We start from the raw sequence: 15,899 nt of genomic DNA, 5'->3' as shown, positions 1-15,899 counted from the left end.
AGACTCTTCCAGTTGGTATAAAGAGTCAATATTGTATTAGACTCTTCCAGTTGGTATAAAGAGTCAATATTGTATTAGACTCTTCCAGTTGGTATGGCTACTTCCACCTTTTCATGTTCTCTGTATGTATAAATATCTCCTGTCTGTGTGTTCCAGTCTATGCATCCGAAGAAGTGAGCTGTAGCCCACGAAAGCTTATGCTGAAATAAATTTGTTGGTCTCTACTGTGCCACAAGTACTCCCATCCTCCCTACAGTCTGCGATCTGCAGCCTGCCTCTTGATTGTTATCTGGTCCTATTTTAGGCACTGCTTTTCGCGCCCCCCACCCCCTTCAGTGCCCCAGGCTGCCGCCTAGTACTTGCACCGGCCCTGGTCACATGTTCACACTCGCTAGAAAAGAGTGTTAAGAAGTTGATTCAGTGTAAACGAAGCAGATGTTTCCATATTAACCAAGAGGCTGCCCCGCCTTTTCAGCCACAGTTGACGGACCCTGCCCCCGCCCCCGGCTCGTTCTGTGTTGTGGGATCCTGCGGGACTGTGGGCCTGGTGCGTCTCACCCACCTCGTCTCACCTCGGCAGCTGTGCGGGTTTCAGACCCGGATTCGCCCGCCTCTCACGACCGCTATGCGACCCACCGGCTGCCTGAGGCTGGTGGGGGGTTCAGGGGCTGGGCAGAGCCAGGCTCGGGCGGGACGGGTCCCCGAGCAGGGGGCGAGGGGGTGGCTGGGTCCGTCCCGCGGGCGGGCGGGGGCCCTGGGCCAGCAGCACCTGCGGGCGAGCCCGGCTCAGGGGCGGCTCCAGGGCCCCGCCGGGGGGCGCGGCCCTTACCTCTGTAGGCCGGCTCGGCTCTCCGGGTGGCCGGGAGCTGCGGGGGAAGGCGGCCGCTCATTGCCGCGGACGATATAAAGGGCGGGAGCCACAGAACAGCTGCACCGCCGCGACCACCCGCTCCGCCGTTTGAATTAGGCGGCCGGTACAGTACGGTACCGCCTCCTGCATCGGCCCGGCCGCGAGACTTAAACTGGCCAATGGGCTCGGTCCCTGGGAGAGGCGGGGCCGCGCCGCCCGACGCAGCGCGCATGAGCAGTGCCACGGCCAGAGGGCGCAGGGGGGGGCTACTTGAGAGAGGTTTGAAACTAAACAGCTGCTGGGTCCTGGGTTGCTCCCATCGCCAGAATCAGTGGGTCTCAAACTTTTTTTAGTGGCAACCCCTTTCACATCATAAGTGTATGAGTGTGCCCCCCCATAAATTAACCCCCCTTTTAACTATATTTAACACCATTATAAATGGTGGAGGCAAGCAGGGCTTGCGGTGGAGGTTGTCAGCTCACAACTCCCCATGTAATGACCTTGTGACCCCCTGAGGGGTCCCAACCCTCAGTTTGAGAACCTCTGCACAAGATAAAAAAAGAACAGGAGTACTTGTGGCACCTTAGAGGCTAACAAATATGAGCATAAGCTTTTGTGGGCTACAGCCCACTTCCTCAGATGCATGGAGTGGAACATATAGTAAGAAGATATATAGATATGTCCAGTTTGGCCTCTGCCACGTACATTGGCCAAACTGGACAGTCTCTATGCAAAAGAATAAATGGACACAAATCTGACATCAGGAATTATAACATTCAAAAACCATTAGGGGAACACTTCAACCTCTCTGGTCACTCAGTAACAGACTTAAAAGGTGGCAATTTTGCAACAGAAAAGCTTCAAAAACAGACTCCAACAAGAAACTGCTGAGTTTGAATTAATATGCAAACTAGATACCATTAACCTGAGTTTGAATAGAGACTGGGAGTGGCTGGGTCATTACACATATTGAATCAATTTCCCCATGTTAAGTATCCTCACACCTTCTTGTCAACTGTCTAAAATGGGCCATCTTGATTATCACTACAAAAAGTTTGTTTTCTCCTGCTGATAATACCTCATCTTAATTAATTAGGCTCAGCTTACCTCTGGCTCCTCTGCGAGCGCACCACCGTGTCCTGCTTCTCCTCCCTCCCAGCGCTTGCACCACGAAACAACTGATTTGTGGGGCAGGGGAGGAGGGGGAAAGTAGCGCACAGGGGGAAGAGGTGGGGTGGGGGGCAGGGAGGGGGCAGAGTTGGGGCAGGGACTTTGGGGATAGGGTTGGAATGGGGGCAGGGCTAGTGGCAGGAAAAGGGTGGAGTTGGGGTGGAAAAAGGGGTCGGGGGGCATGGGCACCGCCAGCGCTGGAAAAAGTTGGTGCCTATGACCCCATTTGCTTTTCTCCTTTCATCTGGTACTGCTTTCTCAAGTGTCCATGCTGTTTCATAAATAATTGTACCAAAAGTTTTGAGCAGATTTTGATAAAATATTATTTAATATGCACAGGACACACACAGTGCATGTTCACATCTTGCAAGCGTTCTTGCCCCTGCTCTCTCTCAATAGTTATTTTTACAGCACCTTCACCTGACTTCGTTGTAGGCAGTTACACACTTTATTCTTGTCTCAGCGCAGCAGGATTAATTGCATGACAGGCAGAATTCAAGAAGTATGATGTCAAAACCTTTAGCTTTAGCAAGACTTGTCTAGGTCAGCAAAACCCAACTGAAAGATGGTATGTGTGTTAAATAGCATAATCAGTAACTAATGCAGACCTAGCCTATGTCTACACTCCATGCCTCTTTTACATGCATAGCCCCCTCCACCCTCCAGCACAGGTATGAATAGCGCTGTAAACCATGAGGCATTAGAGTAAGGAAAGTACATTAAAAAGGCACACACACAGAGTTTATGGTCAGAAGACAGATTCTCAATCCCGTGTTAAGGGGGCATTTGCAATTATCCACAGACAGTTTACTTTCACAGATAACTGTCTGCTTGTGTATCTCTATTTGCCATGATAAAGGCTGATTTAAACTGATTTGAACAGTAATTTTGCCTTCATTCAAACTCAAAGAGAATAAACAGACAGTGAAGCATTCACACATTGAACAGGGCTTTTGGAAAGAAATCTGTGGGCATCCCTTTATCAAATACAGTCCACTAAGGCTATGTCTACACTGCATACCTTACAGTGGCATGGGTAGCTGTTCCTGTGTAGCCGTTCTTTCCTGGCAGGAGACAGCTCTCCTGCCAGCAAAATAAAACTAGCCCCAACAAGCGGTGGTAGCTCTTTTTGTTGGTAAAACTTTTGTCTGTCCATGATTTTTCCTTGCCTTCACAGATGGGCCATTGGAGAGTGGCAGCTACTCTTTGCTGCCCAGCTTGGAAGGTAGTGCCGCCTCCAGCAGTGGCGCAGAAGGAAGGGTGGCAACAGCGTCCCCAGGGCTGGTGCAAGGATGTTTCACCCCCTAGGCGAAACTTCCACCTTGCGCCCCCCTGCGCCTCCGCCCTGAGGCACCCCCCCTGCCCCAGCTCACCCCTGCTCCACACACGAGCGCTAGCACGCCATCACTGCTTCACTTCTCCCGCCTCCCAGGCTTGCGGCGCCTAAGCTGATTGAAGCAGCTCACCCCTGCCCTGCCTCCTCCCCGAGCACGCCGTGGCTGCTTCAGTTCTCCCGCCTCCCAGGCTTGCGACGCCAATCAGCTTAGGCTCCGCAAGCCTGGGAGGCGGGAGAAGTGAAGCAGCCACAGCATGCTCGGGGAGGATGCGGAGCAGGGGTGAGCTGGGGCGAGGAGTTCCCCTGCGTGCTGCCCCCCACCTTACTTGCTGCAGGCAGCCCTCCCCGCACTCCCCTGCCCTAGCTCCCTCCGCCTAAATGCCAGCAGTGACCAGGCCGCTGAAGATCCAGCCGCTGCGGTCACTGCCGAAGAAAATGGTGCCCCCGGCGACCGCCTAGGTCGCCTAAATGGTTGCACCGGCCCTGAGCATCCCTAGCTAATCCGGGGCCCTACGCAGCCCTCCTGTGGGAGGAGGGCATGGAGCTGGCTTGGGGGACGGGGGGAACCACCCCCCAGCACTCACCTGCTGCACTCCTCCGGGGCAGGAAGGGGTGGGGCTGGGGCAGGAAGAAGCGGGGCTGGGGTGGGGAAAGGGTGGGGCGGGGCAGAAAGAGGCAGGGCTGGGGCAGTGTGGAGGTGGGAAGACACAGGGCAGGGCCTGGAGCAGCATGCAGCTGCGCAGGACACTAGGAAATTTGGTGCCCCAAATTTCCTGGTGCCCTTCGCTATGCAGCTGCATACTTTGCATATGGGTAGGGACAGCCCTGGGTGGCAATACCATACCATGCCTCCCATCCTTCTGTGCTGTTGCTAGTGGTAGTGCTGACTTCTGAGCTGGGTGACCTGCCAGTGACCTCTGCTGTCCGGCCACTCAGCTTGGAAGATAAAGCCATCACCAGCACTGGTGCAGAAGAAAGGATTGCAATACCATACAATGCCACCCTACCTTCTATGCAGCTGCTGATGGTGGCACTGCCTTATGAGCTGGGCACCCAGCCTGTGGCTGCCGCTCCCCAGACACCCATCTTGGAGGGCAGCCCAGCTGTCAGCTGTGGTGCGGCATAGGTGCTGACTTTTGGTTTTGCCGGTGGGTGTCCTCCCTAGGCCCCACCCCCACTCTGCCCCTTCCCCCGCCTGCCCACCGCTCACTCCTCTCCACCCCCTCTCTGTATATTAGGATGCACCTAACATGGCCATAATGACAGGATTCACATTAGAGAAAAAAGGTGGGTGAGAGAATATTTTATTGGACCATCTTCTGTTGGTGACAGAGACAAGCTTTGGAGCTTTCACAGAACTCTTCCTCAGGAAGAAGAACTCTGTGAAAGCTCCAAAGCTTGTCTCTCTCTCTCACCAACAAAAGATGCTCCAATAAAAGATATTATCTCACTCACCTTGTCTCTCTAATTTCCTGAGAACAACAAGGCTACAACACAGCATACCAAAATGCAGGATTCACATGAACAGCACAGAGTGACCATCACACCAGGGCACTATTTTCAGGATTCATCTTAGCATAATGTCATCATTACACCAAGGAAATAGCACTACCAGCACAATGAGATAAATATAGCCACATGTGCATGCCAAAAGTTCACAGTACAAGCACACACTGGGATCCCCACAGCAGGATAGTAGTGTCAGTTTAGTTCTCAGTTTAGTGGGGATACACTCAGGGACTGAGTCCAAGGGCACCTGCAAATAGCTGTACTAACAGCAGAATCTACACTGGCCCGATAGGAGGCGTTGCACATCAGGGCACTAATTCCCAATCCCAGTGGGATCCAGGCACCAGGTCTTTAATACCAGAATTTGTATTCCCAGAGTCGGATGGAATTATAGAAGTTACAGGGGGAAAAGCCCTCTGTGAACATCCTGGCTCAGTCCATCTCCCTGCCAATGCAGGGCTGATCCTTACTGCATGTTTTGTCCAGTCTCCTTTTAAAAGTCCCAAGCCTTGGAGTTTCTAGCTGTGACACTCTGTACCGGGGTTCTCAAACTGGCGGTCGGGACCCCTCAGGGGGTTGCGAGATTATTACATGGGGGGTTGCGAGCTGTCAACCTCCACCCCAAACCCCGCTTTGCCTCCAGCATTTATAATGGTGTTAAATATATAAAAAGTGTTTTTAATTTATAAGGGGGGCAGTCACACTCAGAGGCTTGCTGTGTGAAAGAGGTCACCAGTACAAAAGTTTGAGAGCCACTGCTCTATACCTCAGGGGAGTGGCGTGCTGTGCTCTGTAAGTCCCATATTCATTATTTGTATATATTCTTTATATTTCATATAAAGCATGCCATGTAAGGTATCATGGGAAATGTTATGATTTGCTGAAACCCACCGTTCTGTCAAAATATGTATATCATTAAAGTGTATAAAGTTATGAGATTGTGCTGTATGGTGTTAATGAAATATGCTGCAAATTTGGGAGTAGCCCAGAAGGCAACTCCCCAGAAACAACAAGGCACTTGACCAAATGGCTGGGTGGATGTTACACAACCATCACCAGCCACTGTGCAGCAAATGAATGACAATTAGCAATTCAATGATCACCACCAGAGAATTACTCGACCCTGGGACTCAGCAATGCCCCCCTCGCCCCAACATGATGCTTGGACTTGTGTTTTCTGGAGCACATGGACTAAACAGGAAATAGTTCCAGCCCAGGTTGGACCCCAGGGATCACACACTAGCCCTTCCCTTGGCAATCACCCAGATGCTAGGGAGGGAGACCAAGCGCACTGCATGGACATGGCCACTGTCTCCGAGAGGCAGACATCTCTGCCTGGGCAGGAAGGGCAAGCAGTGGGGCACCATACCCCGCAGGAGCCCAGATGTCCCTCCCACCACCATGCCCGTCCCAGTCCAGCTGCCCGGCGGGGGCTGGTACTCTCAGTCTCTCTATGCTGCGGGGGTCCAGGGGATGTTTTTGAAGACGCCTCTGACTGAGTCCCCTGCCAGATGCAGAAAGCTGGGCGGCAGCCAATGCGCCCCCCTCCCCCACCCCATGCAGACGGCGACTCCACCAGCAGCCAGGTGCCAGCTCTCAGCACAGCCACCTGGGAAGGGGTTTCAGTCCCCCTCAAGCCACCCTCACCCCAAGCCCCCCTTTGAAATACACTTACCTGCTGTTACTGCCTTTAGTTGGGTGAAAGATTGAAGGGAGGCTGGGAGCTGCTCACTTGCAGAGCCACAGAAAGCAGCCTGCTGCCCACAAGAAGCAGGTAGGAGAAGGAGGCAGCGTGGCACCCAGGGTGGTGGGGTCACTCGCTGATTGGCTGGTGGCCAAAAAACAGCTAAACAGCCCTGCTGGAAAGAGCTGTTTTGGCCATACTGATCAGCACAGCAGCTGAGAGCCGGAAACAGCTGATTGGCGGCGGCTCCCGGCTCTGCAAAAAATTGCTGATCAGCCACCTGACAGCCCCGCTGAACATCTGATGGGGCCCACGGGCCTTGTAAACAATTGACTGGTGCCAGTGGGTGCTGAGCACCCACTAATTTTTTCCCCGTGGGTGCTCCAGCCCTGGAGCACCGACAGAGTCGGCACCTATGTGGTGCGGAAGGAAGACTGATAATACCATACCATGCCACCCTTCTTTCTACACTGCTGCTGGTGGGTCACATTGCCGTAGGAACTGGGCACCCGGCCAGCAGCCGCCACTCTCCTGCTGCCCAGATTGGAAGGCAAGGAAAAATCAGACATTTTTTCATATTTCCAAAATCTGCCCGGAGGGAGATGGGAGGAACAAAAAAGAGGTCATGTCTAGGAAAACCTGGACCTGTGGTGACCCTATTTGCAAACTCCCTACACTAGGCTTGTGACCCCCTTTTGGGTTTGGACCCCAAGTTTGAGAAAGGCTGCACTAGGGGATTCCCCTGAGGTCCAACACAGCCAAAAGTTTCTGGTGGACTGTTTCCCACAAATTCTGCTGAACAGGTCATAGATTTTCAGGAACCTTTTCCCCCAGGTTGATATCTACTTGATTGTAGGCTAGGTAGGTTTGTTCTGGCAATGCTAAGAACACCAAGTGGAGGTAGTTGTATTTGCTGTTTCTGTTCAGGCCAGAATCATGGATAAAGGGCGCTTGTGGGTCGAGCTCAGGTTCTGATGGAAAAAGAATTATGAGGAGGCCCTCTTAGTCCTTCCAAGCCTTCAGTAGGCTCAGATGGTACACTCTTTGTCTCTTTTCTCTTCCCTGTGTGGTGGATTTCATAATTAACTGCCTTTGCCCTTTTTACAACCTTGAATGATCCTTGCTGTGATACTGCACCCCATATTCTTCAATGATATTCTTACGATATGATTATGGCATCATTACAATGTAGTTTATGCAAGATAAGTCATGTGAGGTGTCATTGAAAAGGTTATGATTTACTGAATATGATTATCTTATTTGTATGTATGTATGATTTTTGTATCTGAAGTTAGGAATATGGACTATATATATATATATATATCAGTATTACAAATGTGTTTACACCTGGGGCATGCCCACTAGGCAAAAGTCTCTGTCTAGATGGCTGGCTGGGAAGGGCCCATTCAGGTTAATGAACCATTAGGAGAAAACAGTAGGTCTTTGAAGGAGCTTATCTTCCACCAGGGAGCCTTCCTGAAGGCTGCTATGACACTACATGGGTCACCCTCAAGCCTAGGAGAGGGCTTGGCAGGCTGGTCACAGCAGTATAGTGTAAAGGGAGCCCAGGCTGGTGGGTCAGGAGGGCCCAGTTCCAGGTGGCACCCTGGGGGAAACCCATCACACTTGCCACTTAGCCAGCAGTTTTGACATCAAGGTTGGCAGCAACAACAAACCCTACCACTGGGCTTAAATGTTCACATCCTGGCCCCATTATTGTAGGTCCATTCCTGGTTCTATTGAGATTACAGCAGGTTCTCTCTCAAGAAAGCCATCACTGTCTCCAAGTTCTCTCTCAGGCAGGACACGTATTGTACCATGTTGGTTGTTCCTGGGTCTGGTTCCTCCCATGTCTTGTGGAGCAGATCTAGGATCCTCTGGGGCTACCTCCCATATAGTAGCTCAAATGGGGATAATAGTAGGCGTGGATCAATCAGGGTCAGTGATGGGGATCCGTGCTGATTCACCAATTGATTTCCAGGTTAACAGAGTCCAGCAAGATGTATACAGTCCAACGTCCTCACAAAGAAAGTGTCTTCAGCGCACCTCTGGATGCCTGTGAGTGGCACACCTTTGGCTCATGGTTTATAACAGGGGTCGGCAACCTCTCGCAGGTGGCTCGCCAGGGTAAGCATCCTGGCAGGCCGGGCCAGTTTGTTTACCTGCCATGTTGGCAGGTTCGGCCGATCACAGCTCCCACTGGCTGCAGTTCACCATCCCAGGCCAATGGGGGGATGTGGGAAGCGGCGCGAGAGAGGGATGTACTGGCCGCGGCTTCTCGCCACCCCCATTGGCCTGGGACAGCGAACCGCAGCCAGTGGGAGCCGCGATCAGCCGAACCTGCCGATGTGGCAGGTAAACAAACTGGCCCGGCCTGCTAGGGTGCTTACCCTGACGAGCCGTGTGCCACTGGTTCATAATGTCTCTCTCTACCCTCTCCTCCTCTCCATGGGAAGGAAAAGGAGTCTATATCCATTCCATGGAATGGGTGGTTAGTACGGGATCCTGGGCCCTCCCTCTCCACTGGGCATATGGTCAAATGCCTCACCCATGATCCTCCAGGAGTTAAATCAAAGGGTTCTGTAGTCTTAGGGAAAGGCTATTGTCTCCTCTCAGGCCTAGAGTAGCTACTGCTAGCAGAATCTCTTCTGCAGCCTGGACTCCTGCAGAGATCTCCTCAGATAAGTCTCTTGTTCTCTGCTGTCTCTCCCGCTTCTGAGCTGTATGGCTCTGTGAGGTGGTGCGTCAGTGCAAAGGTTCCTCCCCTAGCCAAATGGGGGAGGAGGAGGGGCATGGCTACGGCTCATTCAGCTCAGTGGGGCTATCAGTCCACTCCTGCTATCCAGTAATCTGGACACCCTCTCCATTCTCTAGTCCATCAGGGGGGTTGGTAGGGGAATCCAGGCCTGCCCTCTCCACCGGGTTCCAGCTCAAGGCCCTCAAGCGTTTGCTGACTCTGACAGTGCCCTGAGCTCTTTCTTATCTTCCCTCAGGCCTCTGTAGTCTCTTCAGTCTGTTGGCCTGTTCACTCCTTTCTGGAGTGTTGTCCCTGGGTGGCTCTCTAGCAGTCTGCTGATCAGAGTTCCTTTCTCCTGCCTGCTCACTCCTCTGCTTCTCAGCCCTTTTGTCCTACCAGCTGCTGTTAGCCTGCCAATCAGCAGTGGCTGGCCGTGCCTGTATTATTAACCTTTTGGTTGCTGGGATAGCATGGAGGTACAAGGGGCGGCTCTAGGAATTGCGCCGCCCCAAGCAGGGTGGCACGCCGCGGGGGGCGCTCTGGCTGTCGCTGGTCCCGCGCCTCCGGTGGACCTCCTGCAGACGTGCCTGCGGAGGGTCCGCTGGTCCCGCAGCTCTGGTGGACCTCCCGCGGGCACGCCTGCGGATGCTCCACCAAAGCCGCGGGACCAGCGGACCCTCTGCAGGCATGTCTGCGGGAGGTCCACCGGAGCCGCGGGACCAGCAGACCGTCCGCAGGCATGTCTGCGGGAGGTCCACCAGAGCCACCTGCTGCCCCCCAGCGGCATGCCGCCCCAAGCGCGCACTTGGCGCGCTGGGGTCTGGAGCCGGCCCCAGAGGTACATACACCCCATGACAGGCTCCATTTTAAACACTTCCTCCAGCTTGAGCAGGTTCTGGGGCAGGATCACAACAGCCCAGGACTGCTCTCTGACCCCTCCTGGGACAGTGTGGGGTTATACACACCATCCTAACAGTCATAGCCCCTGCAGAGCCTTGGCCACCTGGCGAAAGGATCAGATGGTATGGAGCTGGTGCATCACCTTGGCTGTGATGTCCTCCTGTCTTAAGAGAACAAGAACCTGTCAGAGTCTTGAATGCCCCCAGGAATCAGGGGGGATTAATGGCAACTGGAACCTGGGATGGACTCTTGTCTTCCTCTCTAGTGATCCCCAGTGCCAAACACTCTCCACCTCATTGTAGGGTGAGCTCCTGCCTCCATTCCCTCAGTCTTTTCAGATTTCTCTTTCTGGTTTTGGTGCCTGTATTCTTCCATTTCCATTGGTGGCTACACAGTGGGAGGAGCCCTCGCTGCATCCCTGGCCCAATAGAATAACAGGGCTCCCTCCAGTGGGTGGAGTATCATGGGTGTTTGGGGAGGGGTGTGTGACAGCGCCCCCCCATAAGGCTATATGGAAATATGCTTATGAATATATATATGAATCATAGAAACTCTCTTGAGAGCTGCCACTTGATGTGCCAAGACTACTTCTGCCCCTGCTTTCCTGCCCTGTCAGCTTAGGACTTCAGTGCCTTGCCTGGTTCGAGCCAGACTCACTAGCCTGCTGCAAACCTAGACCAAGGTCTGAATCACATCCCCTAACAGTTGTAGGCTTACCTGGAAGCAGCTAACAGAAGTGTTCTTGTCTTTAACACTCAGATGCCCAACTCCCAGTGGGGTCTAAACCCAAATAAATCCGTTTTATCCTGTATAAAGCTTATACAGGGTAAACTCATAAATTGTTCACCCTCTATAACACTGAGAGAGAGATGCACAGCTCTTCCCCCCTCCCGCCCCGCACCCAGGTATTAATACATACTCTGAGTTAATTAATAAGTAAAAAGTGATTTTATTAAATACAGACAGTAGGATTTAAGTGGCTCCAAGTAGTAACAGAACAAAGTGAATTACCAAGCAAAATAAAATAAAACACACAAGTCTATGTGTAATACAGTAAGAAACTGAATACAGATAGGATCCTCACCAGTTCCAGAATGCTTCCTTTTACAGACTAATCTTTTAGTCTGGGTCCAGCAATCACTCACACCCCTTGCAGTCACTGTCCTTTGTTCCAGTTTCTTTCAGGTATCTTTGTGGGTGGAGAGGCTCTCTCTTTAGTCAGCTGAAGACAAAATGGAGGAGTCTCCCACAGGCTTAAATAGACTTTCTCTTGTGGGTGGAGACCTCCTCCTCTCTCCTATGCAAAGTCCAGCTTCAAGATGGAGTTCTGGAGTCACCTGGGCAAGTCACATGTCCATGCATGACCCACAGTTTTTTTCAGGCAGAAGCCATTGCCCACATGGTATCTTGAATGTCTCCAGGAAGACTTCTTATGTGGATTGGAGCCTTCCAAGATGCATTGTTCCCTACCTGCTTCCTTATTGGGCACTTAACTTTGCAAATTCCTTTCTCCAGGGACTGACCAAATGCTGTACTAAGGTTATTTAGAAATCAAGCCAGTACATGCCAATATTCATAACTTTGAGTACAAAAATGATACATGCATACAAATAGGATTAATAGATTCCGTAGATCATAACCTTTACATAGATATGTTACATGGCATACGTAGCACAGAACATATTCCAGTTTTGTCATATATATTTGTAAGCATATTTCCATAAAGCCTTATGCGGGGGCGCCGTCACAGGGGGTTGATCCTAATTTGGGTAAAGGGAGAAGGAGAGAGACAGACTCGTCATCCAGTTGGGGTCAATCTCAGAGGATTCGGCGGGTTTCGGCTGGGGTCCCATTGCCCAATGGGGGTCAGTCTCAGATGGGATGGGGCTCATTTCTTCAGAGATCCTGTCACCATGCTTCTCTGTCAGTATCAGAGGGGTAGCCGTGTTAGTCTGGTTCTGTAAAAGCAGCAAAGAATCCTGTGGCACCTTATAGACTAACAGACGTTTTGCAGCATGAGCTTTCATGGGTGAATACCCACTTCTTCGGATGCAAGTAGTGGAAATTTCCAGGGGCAGGTATATATAAGCAAGCAAGAAGCAAGCTAGAGATCTCTGTCAGTGTCACTCTTCTATTGAGTCCCATTTCCAGATGGTTTTATTTACCTCTCTGATGTAGCAGCAGTTCATAGAGCTGGTAAATACCCTCCGTGGCCTGCCGGCTGGGTCACTGATGTACACACCCAGCTGAGTCACAAGGTTCCCTATTTTGGGGGACTGTGTTAAGTTTTAATGGAAGGGAATGAGAGGGGGCTCCATCAGCATTCTACCGTCAGCTCCCTGTCTCCCCTGGGCCAGGAGTCTCTCTCCCCCGAGTCCCTCTGCAGGAGACACTGCAGAAGAGCAGCTAGAGCTCGCCCCTTAGTTCCTTCTGCCCCCGAGGGATCCTAGTGCACAGGGATGTGGGCAGGGCCCTCCATGACGATTTGCACCACCAACTGCTCCAGGATGACAAAAAGGGGCCCAAGGCCAGGCACGAACCTGGCTGGAGCAGGGCCTGGAGCACAGTCTCCTTAAAGGCCCAGGGTCACCACTGAACCAGGAGAAGAAGGCTTAAGTTAAGTTCAAACTCATTTTCTGCTCTGATTCTGCCTTCCCAAGGAGGACACTCCCAACCCACAGCCCCTGCGGAAGCTGATCCTACAGCATATCAGAGCCAGCGCACTTATTCCTGGAGTCAGGAAGCTAGGGTCAGAGGTCACTCACATCAAATTCATGGAGGGTGATGGTGAATCAGAGTGGGGCTTTGCTGCTCCTTATGGCACTGGTTCTCTCCTGGGAGGGACACTCTGGACCTGATGCAGAAGTTGACATGCTGTGTCCCATCCTCTCCATACTCCTGATTCATGAACAGCTCATCAGAATGGAGACAGACTCCTTGCCACTCCCAGGCTCTAAAATTTTTGGCCATATGAAGGGGGTGACTGTGAGGACAAGCTCCTCCGCTCTCAGTGCCTGTAGGAGAGGTGGGCTGATTCCCTGGGGCCCTCCTGGTTCTCTAGGAAGGAGCCTGTGACTTTTCTGTGAAGATCATCTCCTGGATCTCACAGGGGCAGGGAAGGGGGTGTTGAGGATCTCACTTCCCAGGCCAGCCAGGGGCCCTGTGGTTACTGATCAATAGAACCAGACAGAGCCCTGGCTTGAAGTCTTAATTCCTTCCCCTGTCCCTGAAGTAGGAAGCACCCAACATAGCATTGCACTGACTGCCCTGATCAAGGATGGACCACTGGGGTGCAAGGTAGGAGGACAGATTGGAAAATGGATCTTCCAGTCTCTCCTTGCCCGTACTCCCTAGCACTAAGGTAAAATTTCCCCCTGCCCCTCCTCGTCGTGCTCACCTCCAAGATGTATTGCAGCCTGTGTCTGGGGACACTGCCAGCAGGTTCCCCAGCATGGCATCCAGGAGGTCTGCCAAGACCTTGTGCAGAGACTGCAATGGAAGGGAAAGCCATGAGTCATTTAGGGAAACTTCTCCTCCCTGTTAATAACCGCCTCCTTGGCCAATCAACATTCAGACCCTGAGAGGTGGGAGGCTGAAGGGTCTCAGCAGATGTCCCAAAGAATGTCCCTTGTCACCACTGGAGGGGATAACTCTCAGAGCACTAGTCCAGCCCCACCAGTTTGTCAGGGCCTCCCACAATGAAAGCAAACACGCCCACCTACCCCCACACACCTCCTTGGTGGAGGGAGGGAAGCACAGAAAAGGGAAAAAAGAAGCAAGAGAAGAAGAGAAAGGAGGGAGGGAAAGGGAAACCTAAGGGGATAAACCCCCATGTCCCCAGTGATTCTACGGGACAAAGTCCAAGGTATGAAATCAATTGCTGCTACATTAACCTAGTGATTTCTATGCCTAGAATTCAGCCAGCACCAGTGGATCAGACCGAACAGATTCCAAACTTCTCTGAGGCTCTTAGTTTCTAAAAAGGGATGTTCGTTTTCTAGTAAAAGGAAAGGAGAAAACTCTGAAGAAATTCCTCCTCACGCTCATGTACATGAATCCTAACACTCTCTCTGTCCTCAAGAGAGAAGACCCCGAGAAAGAGACTTGTTGCAGCAAAGCCACAGGAGTCTCTGAGGTTGCCCCTGCCCTGCACCCTTGCCCTGCCTGGTTGATGTCAGGGTCTCTCTGTGAGGTCACACTGCCTCCACACCACCTTTGCCCAATAGGCTGAGGTCCTGCAAAAGGCCTTTGTGATGTCACTGTCACACCCACCCCTCCCCTGCAAGGCTGATGTCCTGCCCCTGGCCAGCCCCTTTGGATACAACGACTGATCAGAATGAAGAGCTCTCAAATGAGCTGCAAACCAACCATAGTTCATAGTCATTATTCAGCAAGTATTTTAGAAGAACTAGCACATTAGAGAGAATCATGAACTGCTAAGAGACAATTATTGGAAAGAAGCAGCAAGATTAATCAAATACATGATTGGTTATTATGACGTATTTGCTTGGTCGTAAAAGAGAACAAAAGGACCTGAGTCCTCCCTGTCAATAGCCCCCTGCTCGGCCAATCAGCACTGAAACGCTGAGAGCTGGAAGACTAAGGGGTGTCACCAGATGTCCAAAAACGATGACCCAAGTCACCAGCAGAGAGGATCACTCTGAGAGCATTAGTCCAGCCCCACCTCTTTGTCTGTCACTCACACACACACACACACACACACACACACACACACCCCTGCTTGATGGAGGGAGGGAAGCAGGGACAAGGGAAAAAAGAAGCAAGAGAAGAAGTGAAAGAGGGAGGGAAAGAGGAAAAGGGAATCCTAAAAGGACAAACCTCTTTATCCCCTAGTTATTCTAGGGGATAAAGTCCTTGGCGGAAAATCAAATTCTGCCACCTTAACACAGAGGTTTCTATGCCTAGAATTCAGCCAGCAGCAGGTAGATCAGACTGAACAGGTTCCAAATCTCTCTGAAGCTCTTACCTTCTAAAACGAGTCTACAAAATGACTAGTAGGAAAAGAGAAAACTCCAAAGTGGTCCCTTCTCAAGCTCTAGTACATGAATCCTAATTCTCTCTCAGTCCTCAAGAGAGACCTCGAGAAGGAGACTTGCTGCAGCAAAGCCACAGAGGTCTTTGAGGTTGCTCCTGCCCTGCACCTCTGTCCTGCCTGGATGATGTCAGGGTCTCTCTGTGAGGTCACTGCCTCCCCATCATCATCGTCCAATAGGCTGAGGTCCTGCAAATGTTTGAGTTGCTTCCCCTGGATCACTCCCCTCAATTACTATTGAGTCTGGAGATCAAGCTGGCTACACAGTAAAGCACCAGAGGCTACTCCCCATGCCACACTCAGTTTTTTATAAATTAGTAGATTGTATGGCCCGAAGGGAACATTAGAGCTTCTAATCTGACTCCCGGCATATCCCAGTCCTCCCTGTATATCACAATAGCTAGGTTTTGAACAAAGCACGTACCAGAAAGGCATCTAGGCTTCATTAGAAGACATCAGGAGATGGAGAATCTACCACTTTCTTTGGCAGTTTGTTCCAATGGTGTATCATCCTCGCTGTTTAATATTTGTGCTTTATTTCTAATATAAGAATATAAGAACAGCCATACTGGGTCAGACCAAAGGTCCATCTAGCCCGATATCCTGTCTTCCAACAGTGGCCAATAGCCAGGTGCTTCAGAGGGAAGCAACAGAACAGGT

General features: G+C 51.6%; 1 protein-coding gene across 8 annotated transcripts in view; it reads right to left on the bottom strand.

The window, feature by feature from the left end:
- The window catches only part of CKAP2 (cytoskeleton associated protein 2), a 52,310-nt gene extending 36,981 nt beyond the window's left edge, over positions 1-15,329 (bottom strand). For 2 of the 8 annotated variants that reach the window (XM_039520825.1, XM_039520828.1), the window contains exons 1-2: positions 15,174-15,329; positions 13,584-13,675 (exon numbers count right to left, since the gene is read on the bottom strand). In XM_039520825.1, the coding sequence (XP_039376759.1) occupies positions 13,584-13,644 (61 nt within the window). In that variant the 5' untranslated portion in view covers positions 13,645-13,675; positions 15,174-15,329. Of the gene's footprint in view, positions 1-829; positions 1,016-12,951; positions 13,085-13,583; positions 13,678-14,227; positions 14,273-15,173 lie in introns of those variants that run through there. The other 6 variants (XM_039520823.1, XM_039520824.1, XM_039520830.1 and 3 more) reach the window with 5 other exon arrangements.
- Between the last annotated feature and the right edge of the window lie 570 nt (positions 15,330-15,899).

This window comes from Mauremys reevesii, linkage group 1 (assembly GCF_016161935.1).
Source record: "Mauremys reevesii isolate NIE-2019 linkage group 1, ASM1616193v1, whole genome shotgun sequence".
Taxonomy (NCBI): domain Eukaryota; kingdom Metazoa; phylum Chordata; order Testudines; family Geoemydidae; genus Mauremys; species Mauremys reevesii.
Note: the sequence above shows the minus strand (reverse complement) of the source record. Positions and strands in the feature narration are given on the sequence as shown.